Raw genomic sequence first — 22,350 nt, 5'->3', positions numbered from 1 at the left:
AATGACTTAACGTTCCTGAGCAATAGTCTTGTCTGCAGCTCTGCCAATGACTGCGCTTCTGTATCCGGCGCTCACTCAAGGACGCTAGTCAATAAGCACTTTGTTTGCAAGTGCCTGTCTCTTGTGCCGGCAGTTAGGCTGTTTTATTTCCCATTGTTTTGCCATTTTCCTTACCGCTTATGTAATTTTCATGGTCCAAAATTAACTTTTTGCCACGTCTGCCGAAAGAGCGGTTTAATTGAACATTTACTAGCCATAAATATTACTTACTGGGCATGGAATTGCTTTGTACGATCTTTTTTTTAAATTAATAAAATATATATTTTAGATGAAATATGTATTCATAAATGAAACATATTTATTCATTTAATTTAAAAGCTTCATTTTTTTTAAAAAGAAATTCCTACTTTCATTCATCAGGGACATTAAACTTGATCAAAAGGGGTTTCTTTTTTTAATTTCTAAGATTTCTATGCAGCAGCGCATTAGTTTTCAGGCAGATTATCATAATCGATTGATTTCAGAAAGTCACCTGATTCTGAAGACTTTAACGATGCTGAAAATCCAGCTTTGCATTATAAGAATAAATTACATTTGAAAAATAGTACGGTAGAAAACAGTTATTTTAAATTTTAATATTATTCAAAATGTTTACTGTTGTTCTTGTAGTCTTCATCAAATAAATTTTGATTATATATATATATATATATATATATATATATATATATATATATATATATATATATATATATATATATATATATATATATTTAGATATATATATATATATATATATATATATATATATATATATATATACACAATAGAAACTGTTTTCTCTGTTCCACAACCGACTATTACGTAGTAAACTAAGTAAACAAATTAAATAAATAAAATAGAAATGCTGTACACAGCACACATAGATAAACAATAAATAGCCTGTTGCATAATACTATGAATAGTTTTTATATTGAATGAATTATGTTTATATTCGCTGACATTTCTTTTGCTAAATTGGCCATTTTAGATGGATTGATGCTTGTTGAAATGCATTATGGGATTGCCTTTAGCACAACAGCCAAAAGAAGGTATTTTACCTTTTGGAACAGCCTTTTGCGTTGGGAAAGCTGCCTACATTGGCAGTCCACTTGGTTTTGGGACAGAGCCATAGTGTCACTCGCAGCATCATATATGAGACGAGCCAGACTCCGTCTTTCACTGAAATGCAGCCTGGCACAAAAACATAAAGAAAAGCCACATTGATTCTTTTGCTCATATTGTTGTTTTGGTGGCTTAATGCAACAAACGTATGACAAAATATCCTAAATATCTTTTCCATTACAAAATTTCCACTAAAAAGTTGTTCAAATGAACGTGATTCACGATATCAATTGTTAAATGTCAGCCTGTCATTTTTAATTTGATTTCAGATGCATTGTGTTTCAAAATGGCTTGTAACTGACAAGTAACTCAAGCAACTTTTACTCAGATTTGGCAGTTTTTCTTTTGATACTGCATGATGGTATGAACCCCATTAATCATTAACAGGTGTATTTATCACCCATCATCTATTCAATCCATATCTGAAAGTATAAAGCAAACAGTGCTCTGATGATCATTAGAATATAATAACTTTATGTCATGTGAATGAACCACTTTTTTAAATACATCTGTCAAATTTTTTTTGTGGTGGTGGATACGCAAATTCACTGAAATTAAATTAATTATTATTTTTCACAATTATTAGTTTAATAAATTTACTATTTTGATTATTACTGCTTGTGAATATGATTTCATTTTCATTTTAGTAAAAAAAATTCTTAATTTGTACTGTGCTCTTATTTCAATTCATTTTTATATTTTTATTTGTCTTTCCTTTATATTATTTTTACTTTTAGTAAATTTGTTCTCTCAAGAACTTTCGAACTTACTGCCAAGGCAGTGTTTTTCTTTTTTTAGTTTATGCTTTTAAGGTAAAGTTTTATTTTATTTAATTTTATTTGAAATATGCATTTGTAGGAGTTTCCCTTTCAGATGCAAAATGAATAGGAGGACAGTATTAAAAAGAATCACGCAGCTCGATTTACTAATGTTTACGCTCGTTGAATTACTGGTATTCGCACCCAAAAAAAGCATGTCTTACACTATTTTGCCGTTGAAATGGCTGCATTCGTTGTTGCGAACGTATCTTTAGATTGCGTTGGCCAATATGGACATGAGATGTTGTGTTTGTGCATTGTCCCACATTTTCCAACCATTTTGGAGTTAGGCTTTCACGCTGCTTTGCCCTGTACTGACCCTGACTGGATGAAAAATCATCAGACTGACTTTCTCGACCTCGAATCAGGTTCAAAACTCGTTGTCCAGCCGTTTGTTGCGTTATCTGCCGCCGGTTGTGATCCGTTGCTCTGGCTCTCTCTTGCAGACCACGCTCGGCTCCGGCGGAAGAGCATCGCCACCGGGAAGCAGCCAAGCATGGAGATCCCACCCACTGCCCCCCCACAACCCTTCCGACAATCCGTGAGTACCCCGCCGACCCGTCCCGGATCCCTGTCTCCCTCCCTGTCCCTGTCGCTCCCGTTCGCACCTCTGTCCCTGTCTCCCTCCGCCGGCCCGTCCTCTACGCAGTCCCAGAAGAGAGTCAGCACCCCTCCGCTCCCCCGCTCCCTGCCTCTCTCCCCGAGCGTCTCTCTGACTCTCCCTCCCTCCGTCCCGCTCTCTCATTGGGCTGCTGGTGAGTGGAAGGTTGCGGGTTCTAATCCAGGGACCGGACCCGGTGTGGCGGCTCTGCCCTCTCTCGAGGTAGGTGATGGAACAGCCGAGCTGGGCTTGCGCTGTGGGTTCGAGCGGCTCGGAGGTGTTAGACAAACAGTTAGTCACGCAGGAAGCAAACATGTTCATCTGTTCCCTAGCCAATGATTGAGTCATTATGTCTGAGTTCGTCAGATTGGACGGCCAATTTCTTTGCCATAAACCAGCGGAGACCTTTTCGTCTATTTAATAATAGGATGCGTGTGAAGACTTTTTAGCGTTCCGGTTCAATTCAAGCGTTCAGGGATTTAAGCAGCTTGAAAAATAATTGAAGCGATAGTTCAACCAAAAATTAAAATTCTGTTGTCATTTGCTCACCCTTAAAGGAACGCGCGAATGGGCTCATTTTCCAACTAGAGTTAAACAGTGGACTTTTACTGTTTTTTTTAATGCATTTAGCTGATCTCCGGGTCTGGCGCTAACACTTTTACCTGTAGCTTAGCATAGATCATTGAATCAGATTAGGCTGTTAGCGTCACGCTCAAAAATGACAAAGAATTTCAATATTTTTCCTGTTTAGTCCTGTTTTATAGTTATATAGTGTACTAAAGCCGACGTAAGATGAAAAGTTGAGATTTTCTAGGTTGATATAACTAGGAACTATAGTCTCATTCTGGCGTAATAATCAAGGAACTTTGCTGCTGTACAATGGCTGCAGCAGGCGTAGTGATATATATATATATATATGGGTTTTTTGGGAGGTGATGCTAATGGTCTAATCAGATTTAATGATCTATGCTAAGCTATGCTAAAAGTGCTACCGCCAGACACAGAGATGGGCTTAAAGGGGGGAGTTTATTTTCAAAAAAAGTGGCGTGTTCAAATTGGTTTGCATTTCTAATTTCTGTTGAACACAGAAAGAATGCTGGTAACCAAATAGTTGACGGTAGCCATTGATGTCCATTTTATCTTCACTTTTGAATGATCTGTCCTTTAAAACTGTAAAAAAAGTGACTACAGATTGTGCTGAAATATAATTGTTTCTTTTCTGGTGATAAATTAATGTAGACCCTTTTGTCTTCATAAAGTTGTATAACCATGAAGATCTTTATTTAGGTTTAGTGTCCCTGTGTAGTTCAAGTGTTCAGGGATTTAAGCAGCTTGGAAAATATTTAAAGGGATAGATGTAAAACTAATACGTTTTAGCAGCATGAAAAGTTTTCTTAAAACTAAAAAGAATATAAATGTGCCATCGCAAGTACAGTTTCTGCCGAAATACCCCTCTTTTTCTTTTGTGATGAACTCATTTAGACCTTTCTGTGTGTGTAAACAGTTTTTTTTTTTGGTTTAATGTCCCTGATTGCTTTGAATGCTCAGAGATTGGAGTGCCATGAGAAATATTTAGAACTGAAAATAATAAAACTGAAACACCGCAGCATATATCAGTTATGTTAAAATAATTATTTTGGACACGATTATCTATAACTGCCCCTTTTTATAGAAATACTGGTTAAAAATAGCATTTTACTGCAACAATATTATCAATATTTTTAATTATATCAAGGTTGCTATAAAACAAAGATAGTCTTTCCACTCAATAATTTTTTTTATGTGCTGTGTGTATTATTTACTAGCAATTTCTGAGGCAAAATTGTTTCATTGCAAATTATATCCTGCACTATTTTTTAGTGTATTGAAAATGAAAGTCACACAAATCAATTCAAAGCATTTTCTTTGAATAAATAACGTTAATTTCTAATCACTGTTTTGTTGCGTATTGGCCATAGTCAAGAGTCCATCTGTTATTTTCTGCCTCCAGATATAGCTATTCAATGTTGTTGTTTTTTTCATTTGCTAGATAACAATTGTAATATTTCATAAAACAAGTTGTCCTGTTACTTAGAAATGTAACAGCGCAGCTCTCTAAAGCAGAGAATTGAAGCAGCATTCATTTCTGTCAAACAAACAGTGCAGGATAAGTGCCAAGTTAAAAAAAAAAAGTGCTTGTTCAAGTGTGAGCGACAGTAATATTGATGCTTACCATAGCATAATACTAATGACTGTATTAGCGTAACAGTTTGGTCAAAACTCTAGTTGCTGTGGTATTTTTTTGTCAGCAAATGGCTTTGTCAGTAAATGAAAGGCATTCCAGTGACGTTACACTGCAATACATGCTTTACATGCTTAATATTTTATTGGTTATCAGAGCTTTAATTTAGTTAAGGATGCATGGATGCATTTCTTAAAGTCTCGTTTTAATAAGCTATTCTAACTTTCACGGAGACACAAGACCACAAAGAGTCTGAATATCAGTCCTTTCTGAAATTAATCGAAATTCTGCTTTAGAAACACAGAGCTCATTTGGGACCGCAGAACTGACTTGATTTGCATTTCCCGAAGGAAATAACAGTTCTTGCAAGGCAGTGAACTTTTGGGCGAGTTTTAAGCTTTGGACCTGCTCAAATGAAATTTTCAAAATGTAATCTGTTTCTTTGTAAGTTTACAAAAACTAAAAATAGCGCACCTGAGGATGAAACGAGGCTGGATGACAATATGAGATGTGGTTTGGGCTGATTTCAATTGTACAAGTTTGATAGTGAGGGTTACTCGTTTGAAATGAGCCGCCTAGCCTGAACGTTTGAGGGATATCAATACACTGCTGCCTTGAAAAAACTATAATCATCACGGAGGAGAGGAGTTTTCACAGCTTCATTTGCTGTGTCTAAACATCCTTCTGTTGATGGGTTGTGTCTTTTCAGGTTCTATCTGAGATTGCACGTCTTATGAAAGATCTGACGTTTTTTTTTACTCTGCTGTGGCGTGAACCTCTTGCCTGCTGTTGCCAGTCTGTTCTTACTGTAGGCGTCAGGAAATATTTATGAAGCAACACTTCCCACTATTGGTTGAGTGTGGATAGTGCAACAGTGCTGGAGTGTTTTGAAGTGTTTTGAAAATCATTTCAATCAGTTACACCACATTTTTAAATTTGCTTATATAATTAGTATTAGAATTCTGTTAATTAATAAAAAAAAAAAAAATATATATATATATATATATATATATATATATATATATATATATATATATATTTTTTTTTTTACATATGCTCATTAAAAGTTACAATACTTTCTATTATTAATATCAAACACATATTCAAATAAAATATTCTTTTATAGACATAAACACACACACACTTTTTAAAATGTATCCAGTTTGTCTTTTTATTATAATAAACATTAAGCAAAGTTATGTTATAATTAAAATTAACATTATATTAAAATTATTAATGTTAAAATAGATTAATAATAAAATAGCACTTATTTTAAAATTTTAATAATCAATGTATTTTTACTTTTAATATAATAATAAATGTTATAATTATTTTATAATAGTTTATATATAATATTTATATATGCATCCTTCTTTAAAAAATGTTTTTAATATTTTTATATATTTTTATTGCATTTTTAAAAATAGCTAATCAAAAAGATATTTTTTCCAAAATTGTTTATTGTTTATTTTGTGTCTAATTTGATATAGACGGTTGGGATAAAGATAAAGCATGCATTTCTTCAATATTATTATAATACTTTATCTTTAAAGTATTTGATATAACGTCCTGTACAATGTGTTTCGAATGGTTTATATAGCAGTAAAAATCGCTTCATGGGGGAAAATGTTCCAGTGTTTATGTTTTCAAGCGTCTGACTATGCAATTAAAATGCTCATAATCATGCATATTAATTCAAAGTCTGCTCTTTTTCTCAGAGTTTCCTCAGTAGAAGACTGAAGGGGTCCATTAAACGGGCCAAGAGCCAGCCCAAACTGGACCGAACCAGCAGCTTCCGCCACATGATCCTCCCTCGTTTCCGCAGCGCCGACCAAGACCGGTACCGTCCTAACTCTTCCACCCATAACCAGTGCTGTGTCATGATATTCCACTTCAAAGCCTCTTTGATGCGAACGGGTACAGTTCGCCAACAAATTATAATTCTCTCATCATTTACTCACCCTCAAGTCGTTCCAAACCTGCGTGAGCTTCTTTCTTATTTGTTAGACTTTTCCCTACTACGGAAGTCTACTATTTATCAACATGAAGATGAGTAAAGAATGAAAGAATGTGTAAAAAAACAGACTGCTCTTTTTCAGTGGTTTACGGTGAATTATTCTATTCTGTTCGCACCAGAAAAACATCATTAAAAAGTTCAATAACTAGCGCATGGTCGCTTTATACGGTGGGAGAAACACTGAAATTTAAGCCCTCGTTCGCGTATATAGTGAAGGAGTCGTTCTGTGTTTCATAAAAGAATTAAAAGATTGGAATAAAACAGAGGTCAACAAGTCATCATTTTTAGATGAACCCTCCAATTCAATATCTCTCAATCTGGAACGTTCTCTAGTTCCTTATTATCCCTCTTCAAGCCTCCCGACAGGTGCCGAGATGCCCCCGTCATGGTTTATTCATTCATTTATTCATGCTCAGAGCTCTACGCTCACCCGCGGTCAGCCTGTGGTCTTCCAGAAAAAGGCAGGTAGTGGTTTTTGAAGTTCTTGCACAGTTTGGACAGGGGAGCTTTAGCGATGTTTCCTTTTCAAAGAGGGCGTTTTCTCCGCGTTGCAGCTTTGAAATGAAGGCCGTGCTGCCGACCGCTTTGAGTAATTCAAACAGACAACTCCACTTTCATATAATCGTTTGATTCAGCCCTTAACTGGAACGGCGGTGAGCCGGATTGTCGCGTGATGCGCAAATGGAGTCTAACAGCTGGAGCGACAGCGTGTGGCGCAGAATTTCGTCTCAGAGAAAGACGGCGTTTCTTATGCTGTTTTTCATTTCGGGATGTAATTCTGATAAAATCCACCCGATCTCAAAGAGAACGGACGGTCAGGATGATTTAAATATGACACAAATACGCTATGCCAGTAATTACGTGCTGGAATTTGGCGTAGAAAACTCAATTATCTTTAGATTCGACCGGCCTCGTCCCCGAAAGCTTGTTTGTGTAGACGTGAATGGGATATCTTCATCATTTCTTCACCCTTGTGTCGTTCCAAACCCAAAATGAGGATTTTTGGAAAACGTCCAAGTGGTTCTTTTCCATGCATGTAAAAGTTAATGGTGATTTATCCTGTCAGGGTGCATAAAAGATAAAAAGCTCCATTAAAGTGACTCATATGATAGTTTTGTATAAAAAAAAGACTGAAACCTAAGTCTTTGTTCGCCTCGGTTTCTAAATAGTGTTCCAAGAAGAATAAGCCCACTTTTCTTTCCTGCAGCCCGCTCTTGAGTCTCCTTACCTGCTTAAAAGCCAAACATAAAAGGAGTCTGTTATGTTAAAAAAATAAAAAATCATAAAATCAAGCGCACCCTGCTAATCCGTTTGACTTTTTTTCTTGAATGTTCACTTATTATTTTGCGATGTAATTTGATTGCCTTTTAAATGGCAATACAATACAAAAAATAAATAAATAAATGAAAAATAAATATTTATTTAAAAGTAAAATTTTAATTCTGTTTGATCAGAATACACAGAATAAATAAATATTTTTGGAGAAAAATAATGTGATATAATACAAAATGCTATAAATATTACAAAAAGGTATTTGATTTTTAAATATATATATTATATGATATAATTTATTATTGTGATGGCAAAGCTGAATTTCAATCTTTTCTTACAATCCTTCAGAAACCATTCTAATGATGATTTGCTGATCAAGAATTATGTCTTATTATTATCAATAAAACAGTTGAGCTACTTTAGCTTTTGTATACTTAAAAAAGAGATTATTTATTTGAAATATAAATCTATTATAACACTATACACATCTGTCACAATTCATCAATTTAATGCATCCTTGCTAAATAAACGTATCTTTTTCAAATAAATATTTTTTCTTCTTCTGTGGTATAGATGGATGGGTTGATGGATAGACAGACAGACACGTAGACAGTCCTCTTTGTTACATGCCTGGTTTTCAGTCCTTCGTTCGGTCTGTCCGTCTTTGTCTTCCTCCTTTCAGTTCCCACGGTTTACGTAACATTTTGATTTCCACTGAGAAGTCTCTCGCTGTCTCACTACTCTCACTGTCTCTCTCTCTCTCTCTCTCTCTCCCTCTCCCCCTCCCTCCTCCACTCGCTCTATCATTTCTTTCATTCTGACTCACTCCTTTGGGTCTATTTTTATACCTTCCATCTCTTTCTCTCTCTCTCTCTCTCCCACACTGTATGTACTTAACGCTGTGAGGCTGAATGTATACATATACAGTGAGTCTCAGAAGACGCAGGGGAAGCGATACATCACTAGTAGGGATCTAACAATTTATCATATTACATTTTCTCTTGATATTTATATAATCGTACTTGGCGATAAGCTTGTCTATCTTCTCTTCAGCTCTTTCAAGCGTTTGTGGCTGTAGCGAGTGTGTGTGTGTGTGTGTGTGAGTGTGTGGGGGTGGATGGGTGGTTGGATGCAGGTACAGAGAGGTAAATGTGTATGTCGTTATGCTCATATTTGTGCTGAGACTTATTAGAAATTATATGCATGCACGCAAGTAAAACTTTTTTGAACGTATTAAGGGTTGAATTCACTAAACTATACACTAAACACCAGGGTTTTGTGCGTGTTATTTAACTTGGGTCCTGTTTACTAATTAACCCCAATTCAGCTTAACCACCATTTTAGTCATTAACAAACTTCCTTTCTTGTAAATTAAGTTTATTTTAAATGGCATACGTACTTTGTTCCAAAAATGTTACTACTCTGTCCCAAAAAAAAAAATTTTGTTAATCATTGTAGCATTATATATCCAAAGTTGAGCTGCATTGTAGCATTATATATCCAAGTTGCAACATAGTTAAGCTTACTTTTTTCCTTTTTCAACTCTCATTTTAGATTATTTTCACATTATTTTAGTGCATTTTTTTAACATTAAACTGTTGGAAAGCAAGTGGAATCAGATTTTTTTTTCTTTTTTTGATGATGTGAAGCAGCATTTTCCATACTGGCGTTGTATCGTTGTGCTCACTTTCAGCATTTTAAAATGGCAATGTGCTAATTATTAAGTTAAATTGCGTTAGGATTGGTGATAGACGCAGATGTTGAAAAGTTGAGTTGTGTAGTATCAGATGAAGTACTGACCTCGTCGTGTAAGCTCAACCTCTTCTCTCTCAGACCTGCTGTTCTTCCCTCACAGGACTCGTCTGATGCAGAGCTTCAAAGAATCACACTCCCATGAGTCTTTGCTGTCTCCCAGCAGCGCAGCCGAGGCCTTGGATTTGACACTTGATGAAGATGCGATCATCAAGCCTGTTCACTCCAGTATACTGGGACAGGAGTACTGTTTTGAGGTGATCTACAGCACACTAGTTCAGACTAACAAGCTCCATGATCTTTACAGAATCCATCTATCTATTCACCATTCATCCATCCATCCATCCATTCATCCATCCATCTATCTATCTATTCATCCATCCACCTCTATCTATCTATCTATTATCTCTCATCTATCTATCCACCCACCACACATCCATCCATCCATCCATCCACCTCTATCTATCTATCTATCTATCTATCTATCTATCTATCTATCTATCTATCTATCTATCTATCTATCCACCACATCCATCCATCCATCCATCCATCTATCTATCCACCTCCATCCATCTATATCTATCTATCTATCTATCTATCTATCTATCTATCTATCTATCTATCTATCTATCTATCTATCTATCTATCTATCTATCTATCTGTCCATCCATCCTATCTATCTATCTATCCATCTATCTCTATCTATCCATCCTATCTATCTCTATCTATCTATCTATCTATCTATCTATCTATCTATCTATCTATCCACCCATCTATCTATCTATCTATCTATCTATCTATCTATCTATCTATCTATCTATCTATCCATCCATCCATCCATCCATCCATCCATCTATCTATCTATCAGTCTGTCTTTCATTCTGTAAAATGAAGAACAATGAATGAAATGTATAAATGTTCTGTCAGTTTGACTTGGCGCCACCAGTGGCGTAGAAATCACAAATTTCATCTTAAATCATTAAATGCATGACTGTATTAACTCCAGTGCCCTGTGGAATTTTGTTGCTCTTTCTTATCATTGTAATTACGCTGATGGTTGAAATAGTGAAACTCATTATTCCTTTCCTCAGGTGATAACTGCTTCAGGAACAAAGTGTTTTGCCTGTCGGTCGGCTGCGGAGCGAGACAAATGGATAGAGAATCTGCAGAGAGCTGTCAAACCAAACAAAGTAAGTGTAAAGAAGAAAAAGAAAAGTGGAGCTCTCTTCTTCCATGACTGCATCAGTCTACTCCAGTAACAACCACTCCTGTCATTTCCATCTTCACACTCATTTTAACTTCTACTGCTATTTGTGGGAATCCTGAATGAACTCGAAAAGGCTTCCTGTGATGTCCTGCCTTATAATGAAATAAATGCTTTCTTTTTTTTTTAATCTAAGCTTAGATAATACTTATCTCAAAGGCCAGTGCAGAATCCTGGATTTCCCTGCAGACGTGTGTTGGCTGTGTTTGTGGTGAGGGTTCTGAATGGGTGGGCTTTAGATAGAGAGCGCTGTGGATTGACTCGTCCAGATGTTCAGGCAGCGGGAGTTTGGGCTGAATCGTGTTGCGTGGAGAACATGACACGGGCGTCCAAAAATGATCAGCACGCTCAATCTCGCAACAGATGTATTGTCAATATTACAATAAATGAGGACAGATCAAGGGTGTTCATTAGTTTGCATTATTAGCTGATTGGTTGAAGAAGTTTCTGAAAAAACACAGATGTGCGTCACTGATTGAAGCACTCAATGATAAAAAAGAATTATATGAGCATAGGTTACCATGATAATACCATGATACTGCTCATGTACCATAGGAATAACTTTTTTTTTTTTTTTTTTTTAGATTTCCATACCATAGTATTACCATGCGCCGGTATTTATCAGTCCAACAGAAAACTAAATTGTGTTCATAAGGTACATTGTGAGGTTAATAAAAAGTATATATGGGTAAACTAGATATCCCCAAACAGTACTTTTTATTTGTTAAATATTAAGACAATATTATTAATATTATTATTATTATTATTATTTCTACTATTATCTATCTATCTATCTATATACTACTACTACATTAATAATGTAGTGTTAATATAAATATATATATTTTTATATGAATGTAATGTAAATTATAAATTATTATTATTATTATTATTATTATTATAGGATAGATAGAAATTCAGATCATATATAAATATACACCAAAATGTATATTTATTATATTGTTATATTTTGATGTTAATTATTATTCATAGTTACAATAATTCAGTTATTTGCTATTTATTTTAGAAAGTACAGAATTTAAAAATGTTTTCAGCTGTATTTTCTGTAAATCTGTTCAGTGAATTGACGTCAGTGTTTTTTTCCTGTTAATCTTACAAAACGTACATGTTTACCACTTCTAAGCATGTAAAAACAGAACAAGCTATGATTGGTCGGTTTATGTCAGTCTGCCTTTGTATCTTTGAAGAACCTCTGTATATGAATACGGTGTATGAATACACTCAGTAACACGGTATATATCAGAATACCGTAGCATTACCCTCTGAAACCATGACTGTTGCATGTTATCGTCACTTTATGTTTTCATGAAAGGAAATCTGTTTTTCAGGGTATATTTAGTGGGTCTATGATTGCCAGTGGAAAGTGGCATTTTGATGGTTCTAATGAGTCATCGTTCTGTGAGAGCATCCAGCACTTTAGACACACGCTGTAGGTGTTGGACGAACAGTAGTTCAAATCATTAAACCACCGCAGTCTCTGCTGTCTGTCTGCATGCTCGACGACGCATTTGAAGATCCGCAAACCCTCTCACCTCCCTCACCTACAGTTTATGTGATGCAAATGTGACTGCGTTGGCTTTAGCGGCTGTGTTTCCCACACTCAGGACAACAGTCGACGCGTCGACAACGTTCTGAAGCTGTGGATCATCGAGGCCCGTGAACTCCCGCCCAAAAAGCGCTATTATTGTGAACTGTGCTTGGATGACATGCTTTACGCTCGCACCACCAGCAAACCCCGAACCGATACCGTCTTCTGGGGTGAGCACTTCGAGTTCAACAACCTGCCAGCTGTCCGCAACCTCCGCCTTCACCTTTACAAAGAGACGGACAAGAAAAGACGCAAGGTAGAAGACCACCTCGCGTTCTTTTGCTAGACGTTGCACTCTAAATTAAGACTTCAAGGCTGGAGGAGATATATGTGTGCACATCAAATCAAATTTGGTTAAAAAAAATATGCGCGTAAATATAAAATATAGGTAACACTTCATTTTAAGGTGTCTTTGTTACATGTGTACTTACTGTTATAAATAATAAATAAATTACACGTAATTACGTGCAAGTAACACTAAACCAAGCCCAAATCCTCCTAACACTTATCATATAGTAAGTAAATGTAGTTTATTAATATTAAATACATTTTTAATTATTATTGATATACATTTAAAATTAACCTGCAATAAGGACACCTTAAAATAAGGTTAAACCAAAACACTGTAACAGTTATATTTATTAGATATTATAAAATATTATAGTTATAGACAAAAATGTATATAAAGCAATATTTGTAATGTTTTTAATGAACTTAATTAATGAACTTAAAAGTTAACAGACAAAACATATAAATATATGACTATATGTATATTTAACATAATATAACATAACCTTGTAATATAACATTTTCACTTTTAACATTTTAATTATAACACACACATTTTTCTGTTTATACTCATTTTGAGGTTATTACATTTTTAAATTACATTTTTACATATTTTACATCAAATGTATTTTTATAATAATAGTATGTAGCATATACAAATTAACTATTATTTTAAAGTATAAAAAATATTTTATGCTAATGTAAATGTTTTATGCGTATATATAATGAATAATTACATACTATATATTTTACAACATATATACAGTATATGCACATATTTATTTCAGATTTATATAAACAGTTTTTTATATATATATATATATATATATATATATATATATATATATATATATATATATATATATATATATATAATTTATCAATTAATTATTTTAAATTAAAGTGTGTATATAAAAATATGTTATGAGTACACAAATAAGCGAAAAACTGATACCAAATAATGCCTCAAGGCCATTGTCATTTAAAAATATGCCGAAGAGATATTGTGATATTCCTCTTGGTCATTACAGGAGAAGAGCACATACCTGGGCTTGGTCAGCATTCCCATTTCCAGCATCACTGGTCGTCAGTTTGTGGAGCAATGGTACCCCGTCATTCAGCCCAGCGTCCTGGCCAAGGGTGGAGGTGTCGGAGGGGGCAAGATCATCAACGCATCCCTGCGGCTCAAGTCTCGCTTTCAGACCATGAGCATCCTGCCCATGGAGCTGTACAAAGAGTTCGCAGAGTATGTGACCAACAACTACCGAACGCTGTGTGCCGTCCTGGAGCCGCTGCTGAGTGTCAAGAGCAAAGAGGAAGTGGCCTGTGCTCTGGTGCACATCCTGCAGAGCACAGGGAAGGCCAAGGTACCGCTTTCAATGATCAGCTCCCTAACCGGACAGCGTTTGAAGACATCGTATAAATGCGCTTTTGATGTAAATTGGGCGAGAAGAGAATCCCAGAACGTAAAAAATAGTTATATATACTTTCAAAAAGTTATTTTCAGCTACCGATTAGATTTTTTCTGCTCCATGTAAAAGATTTCTTTTCCGTTTAATTCCATAAATCAGAAAGAAACTAACAGCAGACTGCTAATGACCTGCTAATGTTCGATTTAATTGTGAAAATGATTGATAAATAAACTATAGAGTAGTCATTTGCCTAATTATTGTAATTTTATGTTTGCATTTTGGAGAATCAAAAAGCGTGTGCGACATATTGCCATGTTTACATCTATAAAATTGGAGAAAATGCAGAAAAATATAACATGGACCTGCTAATATTTCATTTAATACTAAAAACTAATACTAAAACAATATTGTAATTAAAAATAGACTGTTTTATCTAATATTTTGGATGTATTATTTGTGTGGCACAAAGTATTATTTATATATTATTATCTTATTTTTGTGTATATATATATATATATATATATATATATATATATATACTTTTTATTTTTATAAATTAATATTACATTTTATTTTTGTTTTATTCATTTATGTATTTTTGTCAATTTATTGTTTTTCGTAAAAATATTTTCTTATACTTTATTTTATTATTAGTTGCATTCTTTCTTTCAGTTTTAACAATATCGATATTTCAACGTAAAATGCAGTTTAATAGCTATCACACTCGTTTTTTTATTTTTTTTTTTTACCTTCATTTCAATTACCAAAGCAGCTTTAAACAGTTTAAGTTTTTCTTAACAATAACAAGAACGTTGTTGCTGTTTATCGCCCCATTGCTGTCATCACGACTTTCTTCATACGTCGACCGTAGACAACAAGGCAGCTCGCTATTTTTAACGATACGTAGGTAATTGTGAAATGATTGCGGATGTCTCTTCTTTTGCTCTGCGCCAGGATTTTCTGTCAGACATGGCGATGTGTGAGGTGGACCGATTCATTGACCGAGAGCACCTGATCTTCAGAGAGAACACCCTGGCCACCAAAGCCATAGAAGAGTACCTCAAACTCATCGGACACAAGTACCTCAAAGACGTTTTAGGTGAGGCTTCCTCGGATAGTTTGGAGAGTTGTGGTGGTTTGCCGTGGTGTGCTGCGCTCTCACACATCAACGCTCTCGTCTGGATTCAGGTGATTTTATCCGGGCGCTGTACGAGTCAGAGGAGAACTGTGAAGTCGACCCAATGAGGACCCCTCCTTCTGTGCTGCCTGAACATCAAGCCAACCTCCGGATGTGCTGTGAGCTCGCTCTCTGCAAAATCGTCAACTCCCATTGGTTAGTTACGGAGCTGACACAGACCGTCCTTCCATGCAGTGTTTTTAATTAATGCACCAAAATGTTGGGAAAAAAATTGCTATGTGTACTCAGCTATTTCAACCGGTGGATTTATGCTGCTTTTTAAGAGTTTGGAATAATTAAAAGATGCATTAAATTGATCATTTAAAAACAAACGAACAAATAAATAAGTGAATAAATATTTAATTACGCGCACCAAACCACTGGATAGTGGAAATTATACATTTAATTGTGTTATTTATTATATTTTTACAGCATGTGAGTTTGAGAACAACTTTTTAAAGATAGCTATGATTATCTCTTTTAAAATTTTTCTTAAGATTGCATGATGGAATTTTGGGAAATATTGAGAAAAACAAATTGATAAAAATTCGCATGATTTCTCTTTATCTTCTGCCAAATTTTTTCACATCTTGTACATAAAGGAGTAGTGAAAATACAATATCGCACCGATGTCTTTAATCTAAATGGAAATCTTCTGTATTATTTGTTTCTCCAAGTGCGTTTCCGAGAGAACTGAAAGAGGTGTTTGCGTCGTGGCGCGTTCGATGTGCTGAGAGGGGAAGAGAAGACATCGCCGATCGACTGATCAGTGGTTCCCTCTTCCTGCGCTTCCTGTGTCCAGCCGTCATGTCACCCTCCTTATTCAACCTCACCCAGGAGTACCCCGATGAGCAGACTTCACGCACACTCACCCTCATAGCCAAAGTTGTGCAGAACCTTGCAAACTTCTCAAAGTCAGTACACACTAACTTTATTACCATATCATCATTTTCTGCAGGTCTTTTCAGCAGGGTGACCATTCTGATTATATTTGGATCATATTGGTTTAATTTAATTTAATTTAATTTAATTTAATTTAATTTAATTTAATTTAATTTAATTTAATTAGTAATTTAATTTAATTTAATTTTAGTTTAATTTCATTTTCATTTTTCTCCTACTTCTAATTTGAAATGTATGATTTATTGATACCATTTTATTTCTATTATTTTTTGTTTTATTTTTCCATCATAATTATTTCTGATAATTATTTTTTTAATGTACATTTTCTAAAACGCAGAACGGTCAACAGATTTTTTCTTTTATTATTTTTCTTTTCTTTTGTTTTATTTTTCCTTTATTTTTTAAATTTTGGGCCTTCAATATTTTCAATATTTTCCCTATTTCGATTTATGGATTATATTTGCCATCAACTACAGCTCAATTAAAATTCATCATAAAAATGATAACGATGAAATATATTGAGTTTTTGGTGTTACATTCATTCAGACAAATAAACAAATGTTAGATTTATTTAGACAAATAAAGTTCAAAGACTGTAACAGCCACAGTTTTAATACCGTTTGCATCCCTAATTGTGATCATGAAATTTGTGCTCTAAATTGTATTCTTCCATCCAAACCAACATATGAGTTAAGTGTGTTCAAGGACAAGATGGTGACCTCTCCTTACCCCCATAATTAAACCCAGTTTTATGATGTTTGGGCTGTCAGCCCGGATCGTTAACCATTGAGCTATAACTGTGCAGCCGTTATAAAGATCATTCACATTATCATCATTATCATTGTCGTAATATTCAAAGCTGAGCATCGAAACCCAGTGTCCTCACCGGTTCCTCGCCGTGTTCCAGGTTTGGCAGTAAGGAGGAGTACATGTGCTTTATGAATGAGTTTCTGGAGATGGAGTGGGGCTCCATGCAGCAGTTCCTGTACGAGATCTCCAATCTGGACAGCGTGAGCAACGCAGTTGCTTTCGAGGGCTACATCGACTTGGGAAGGGAGCTCTCGATCCTGCACAGTCTGCTGTGGGAAGTCATGGCCCAGCTAAGCAAGGTAGATGCTGTTTGATAATCTAGATGAAGACGAGTGTGATTGTCTACTTAAGTTTGCGATCGGTCATCAGTCTGGTCTCCTCCCGGTCTGTTTTTTACCGTGCCAAAGGATGCTATCATCAAACTTGGACCATTGCCCCGCCTTCTAAATGACATCAGCATGGCCCTTCGTAACCCTCACCTCCAGCGACAGCCAAGCCATCAGATGGACAAACCGCCTCCAGAGAGACAGACAGACAGGCTGCTCTCCAGGCCCAGCTTCAACAGAGGTGTCTCGTCTGAGTTCCAGAACCTCATGATGAGGGACCTCAACAGGTACGCAGCTCTACAGATACTTTCTAAATCCTAGTGAGCTCTTTGTTTTTAGGCACTTGGATTGAGGTGCAATGGGTGCATGCTTTTTTTTTGCTTTCTATTTCTAAACCATTTTATTCTATTTTACAGAGTACAATCATTCATTTTAGTTTTAGTACATTTACTATATAAAAGACAATTTCATTTAGGAAACATGTTGTCTTTAATAACATTGCATTTGTATGAAATAATGAAAAAACTATACAATAATTTTAAATATTGTATTTAAAAATGGGCAAGGGTATAAATTTAATGTACATACATTTCATTTACATTTTTATTTTAGTTTATTTTATTTAGTTAACTTTAGTGGCCCATTATTTAATTGTGAATTTTCATTTGTATTTTTAAGATGAATCATAAAAAGATTGATAAATGAATAACATTCTTAAATATGATCTTTAGAAAATATTAAATTAATATATTAATATTATATTGATATTCTTTTTCTTGCTGGTTTAATTTAATTTAATTTAATTTAATTTAATTTAATTTAATTTTTACATACAACTAAAACCATGTTTTTTAATTACTCAAAACAGAATAAACTTAATAGCTTGAAGTATAAAAAAAACTAAAACTAAATTAATTAAAACCAACAAACATTAATATTAACATGAATAAATATTAATAAATTCTACATTAAAGATACACTATAAACATGTAAAAAAACACAACAAAATGACTTAAACTTTTACTACGATTAAGCTGAAAGAAAAAAAAGGCTAATTAAAAATGTTAACACACTAATATTATATCAATGATAGTAAAATAAAAAGTTTATTTTATTAATGAATGAAAAAACATAGACTAAAAATCATATGGCTCGCTAGGTTTTGGAAGTAGGAACTGAGTTTAAGTGAATGTCTTAAGGAACATGTGGATGTGATTTTTTTCTGTGATTTATCTTACATAGTTCAGTTGAGATCACTCGCCTACCCTCTCCGACCTCTGCCATGTCCAGCGGCGCTGCCCCTCAGTCCCGGGCCGGGATGGGGGGCTTCGCGGATCGCGATCATCCTCACCGAGCCTCATCTAAAGACGTTTTCTATGTCGCCCGTCCCCCGCTGGCCCGCTCCAGTCCAGCGTACTGTACTAGCAGTTCTGATATCACTGATCCGGACCCAAAGGTAAGTCCCACAGGGCAGTGCTTCTGATAGGGTTGGGGGTGCCCCTTTTATTTAGAAATCTTTGATGACTATGGTCGGTGCTGTCTGGTCCTAGTTCTCATGTGAATAACAGCTCGCTCCCTAGCACACGTTTCACCAGCAAATCTGAGGGTTGGCTTTGTTCCTGTGGGAGAAGGAAGCGCCACTGACCTGCTTACTGCAGAGTCAAATACCATCCAAGCATGGAAAGAGAGCTACGAGATGATGTGGGTGCAGTCAATACTTACGATAGAGATTCTTTACCTTAATCTTGCATCACCATTTAGGATTCAGGGTCCTGACATAAAAGCAGCAGTTCACCCAAAAATGAGAATTCTGTGAGTATTTACTGCAAAATTGCAATTTGTGCATTTTTTGTAGCGACCAATGCTGTTAAAAAAAGCACTATAAAGGTAGTCCATTTTATTTATGCACTATTTTCCAGATCTTCTTAAAATTTATGGTTATCAGGTTGAATTAAAAAATAAATAAATAATTAAATGCCTTGTTACGTTTTGCCTCACAGTGTCATTTTAGTTTGTTTTTTTTTTATTGTAGGTTTATTTGTTTTTATTTAAAGGTACTTTAGCATTAAAATGTCAGATTTTGTTACAAATGTTTCGAATTCAGTTAAATTACATTTTCTCATATAAAAATTGTTTGAAATTACTTATTGTAAAAATTATATTGCATTATTTAAATATTATAATGTATAATATGTTCTGTTTGAAAAATTATATTATATAATTCTATTTTACATTAATACAACTTTTGAAGAACATTTGTTGTCTTTTTAAGATGCTGTAAATATCATCTAAAGTAATGTTAGTAAATATTAAAGTATAATCAGCAAATTATCTATAACTTTTTTTCATGGGAAATATTTTACACAAACAATAAAAACAATGAAACAAAACATTTAAATGTAAATGAATGGCTTTAATTATATTTTTATGGTGATTTAAGTCAAATGAACTACCTTTATGGTGTCTTTAAAACATTTTTTAAATTCAGTTGTCTTAAAAGATTATGCTAATTATTTGTTAACACTGTTGAAATATTTCATCAATTATATATTATTACTAGGACAGTCGGTTGTCTTCTTTATTTTAATTCTGATCTAATTCTTTTCTAATACGTTATAGATTTAATGTCAAGCAAATTATAAGCTATCGTTAGTCATTTTTATGTAATTGTTTTGTTTGGAATTATTTTACTCATTTTATTTAAATGAGCCATTAAAAAAATCTATTTGAGTATTACATTTTAGAGTGTTTTTTGTGTAAATTTTCTATACTGCTGTATATAAAATGTATTATATTTTATGCTGTATATTTGCATTAGTGTCAATCGATTAATAATGAGTGTGTACTGTGTATATATATATATATATATATATATATATATATATATATATATATATATATATATATATATATATATATATATATATATATATATATATATATATATATATATATATATATTGCAACATTGAAGTAGATCAAAAAGGGAATACATTATATATATATATATATATATGCATGTGTTTGTATATATATATATATATATATATATATATATATATATATATATATATATATATATATATTTTTTTTTTTTTGGATACAAACACATGCATTTATTTATTTTAAAAAAGGTTTTATATGAAATATATTTATATATAATACAATAATATAAATATATAAAGGTAAATACATTTAAATATTTTACAATAAAATTAACTATGTGTGTGTACTTATATATACATAAGTACACAGTACACACATATATTATGTAAACAAAAACTTATTTTATATGCAATTAATCGTTTAAGTGCACTAATTTATGCAATCAGAAAAACCCTGCTTTTTTATGCATTAAAATCAAAGGAATATAATATGGCAGCATGGTTTGACTGAGTTGTGTTTTCAATGACATGAGTAAATAATGACAGAAATTTCATTTTTGGGTGAATGACTCGTTTTAACCCTCAATATAATACACACACGTTGTCAAGTCACGTCCGTAACCGGCCTCACCCGCTGCGCACGGCGGGTATCTGCAGCGCTCTCGTCCATAGGTTCTGCTGTAGGTGTTAATGAAAATGTTTCTATGATGGACCTCCAGGACTCAAGAATGAACAGCGTCTCTAACCTGCAGTCTATGGGGGACATGCTCAACTCTTCCCAGGCCTCGATTGCCGGCCTCGGCAGCTACGGTGGGCTCGCGGGCTTGGGAGGAGGCCTCGGTGGCCAGCTGCGCGCCGGAGGGCGTATGTCGGCCGGATCCGGAGGTTCCAGCATGTCCGGGGGTCTGAGGTTGAGCCAGCTGAGCCAGATGGGGACCACCACCGACTCTCTGTCCCAGCAGCAGCAGCAGCAAGCCGCCGCTCTCCGCTACCCCCTCTCCTTCCAGAACCCCCTCTTCCACCTGGCTGCTGACGGCCCTCAGCTTCACCACCAGCACAGTCGAGCTCAACCCCCTCCTCCTCTCCTGCTGGCCCCGGAGCCGGATGCCTCTCACCCCACTTACATCCCGCAGTTCGCCCACGGCGGCTTCTCCCGCAGCGAGGACCTCTCCACCCTCAGACCCGGCCCTCATCTGGGTCAGCCGAGCATCATTCACTCGCACAGCTACAGCGACGACTACAGCCGCCATAACCAGAGCGAATACGGCCGACGTCAGATCTCCATGCACATGCAGGTATTTCCTCGAGCACTTCTAATGGCCATTTTAATCCTAAAAGGTTAGTTCACCCAAAAATGAAAACTAAAATTAGTGTACTCGCCCTCAGTGCAGCATAGGTGGAAATGACTTTCTTCTTTCAGACAAATCCAATCGGAGTTATATTAAAACTCATCCTTGCTTTTCCAAGCTTTATAATGCCATGGGCAGGTGTTCTTGTTCAACAGTTCAAAAGTAGTGCATCATCCATGTTTAAACGCAAACATAGAAGCACAATGGATAAAACAAAACAAAACTGCGGTCACGAATTGGAAAATGAGGATTTCTAAGGAAAAATGTTGGAGGATTTGAGTATAAGCCAAGAGGAGATTGGTTTTCCTTTGTAAAATAAGGACGCTTTGCTTTTCTTTGCTCTTGCAAACAAACGCTGGTTATTGTTTTTTGTACAAAACCACGGCGATTCACGACAGGAGGCCTTTATTCACCCCAGGATCTGTTTGAAGCATGTTTTATTATGGATAGATGCACTTTATCTGACTTTTTTTCAAACTGATGAA

The 22,350-nt window shown here is 34.9% G+C and overlaps 1 protein-coding gene across 5 annotated transcripts in view; it reads left to right on the top strand.

Moving 5' to 3' along the window:
• Nucleotides 1-22,350, top strand: part of syngap1b (synaptic Ras GTPase activating protein 1b) — a 99,675-nt gene that overhangs the window by 56,083 nt on the left and 21,242 nt on the right. The window contains exons 4-16 of one of the 5 annotated variants that reach the window (XM_043260781.1): nt 2,426-2,520; nt 6,520-6,641; nt 9,946-10,099; nt 10,934-11,032; nt 12,732-12,971; nt 14,035-14,370; nt 15,370-15,514; nt 15,604-15,748; nt 16,270-16,506; nt 17,403-17,604; nt 17,713-17,918; nt 18,874-19,087; nt 21,269-21,811. In XM_043260781.1, coding sequence (XP_043116716.1) covers nt 2,426-2,520; nt 6,520-6,641; nt 9,946-10,099; nt 10,934-11,032; nt 12,732-12,971; nt 14,035-14,370; nt 15,370-15,514; nt 15,604-15,748; nt 16,270-16,506; nt 17,403-17,604; nt 17,713-17,918; nt 18,874-19,087; nt 21,269-21,811 — 2,738 coding nt within the window. Of the gene's footprint in view, nt 1-2,425; nt 2,521-6,519; nt 6,642-9,945; nt 10,100-10,933; nt 11,033-12,731; nt 12,972-14,034; nt 14,371-15,369; nt 15,515-15,603; nt 15,749-16,269; nt 16,507-17,402; nt 17,605-17,712; nt 17,919-18,873; nt 19,088-21,235; nt 21,812-22,350 lie in introns of all 5 variants that reach the window. The other 4 variants (XM_043260780.1, XM_043260782.1, XM_043260783.1 and 1 more) reach the window with 4 other exon arrangements.

This window comes from Puntigrus tetrazona, chromosome 16, assembly GCF_018831695.1.
Source record: "Puntigrus tetrazona isolate hp1 chromosome 16, ASM1883169v1, whole genome shotgun sequence".
Taxonomy (NCBI): Eukaryota; Metazoa; Chordata; class Actinopteri; order Cypriniformes; family Cyprinidae; genus Puntigrus; species Puntigrus tetrazona.
Note: the sequence above shows the minus strand (reverse complement) of the source record. Positions and strands in the feature narration are given on the sequence as shown.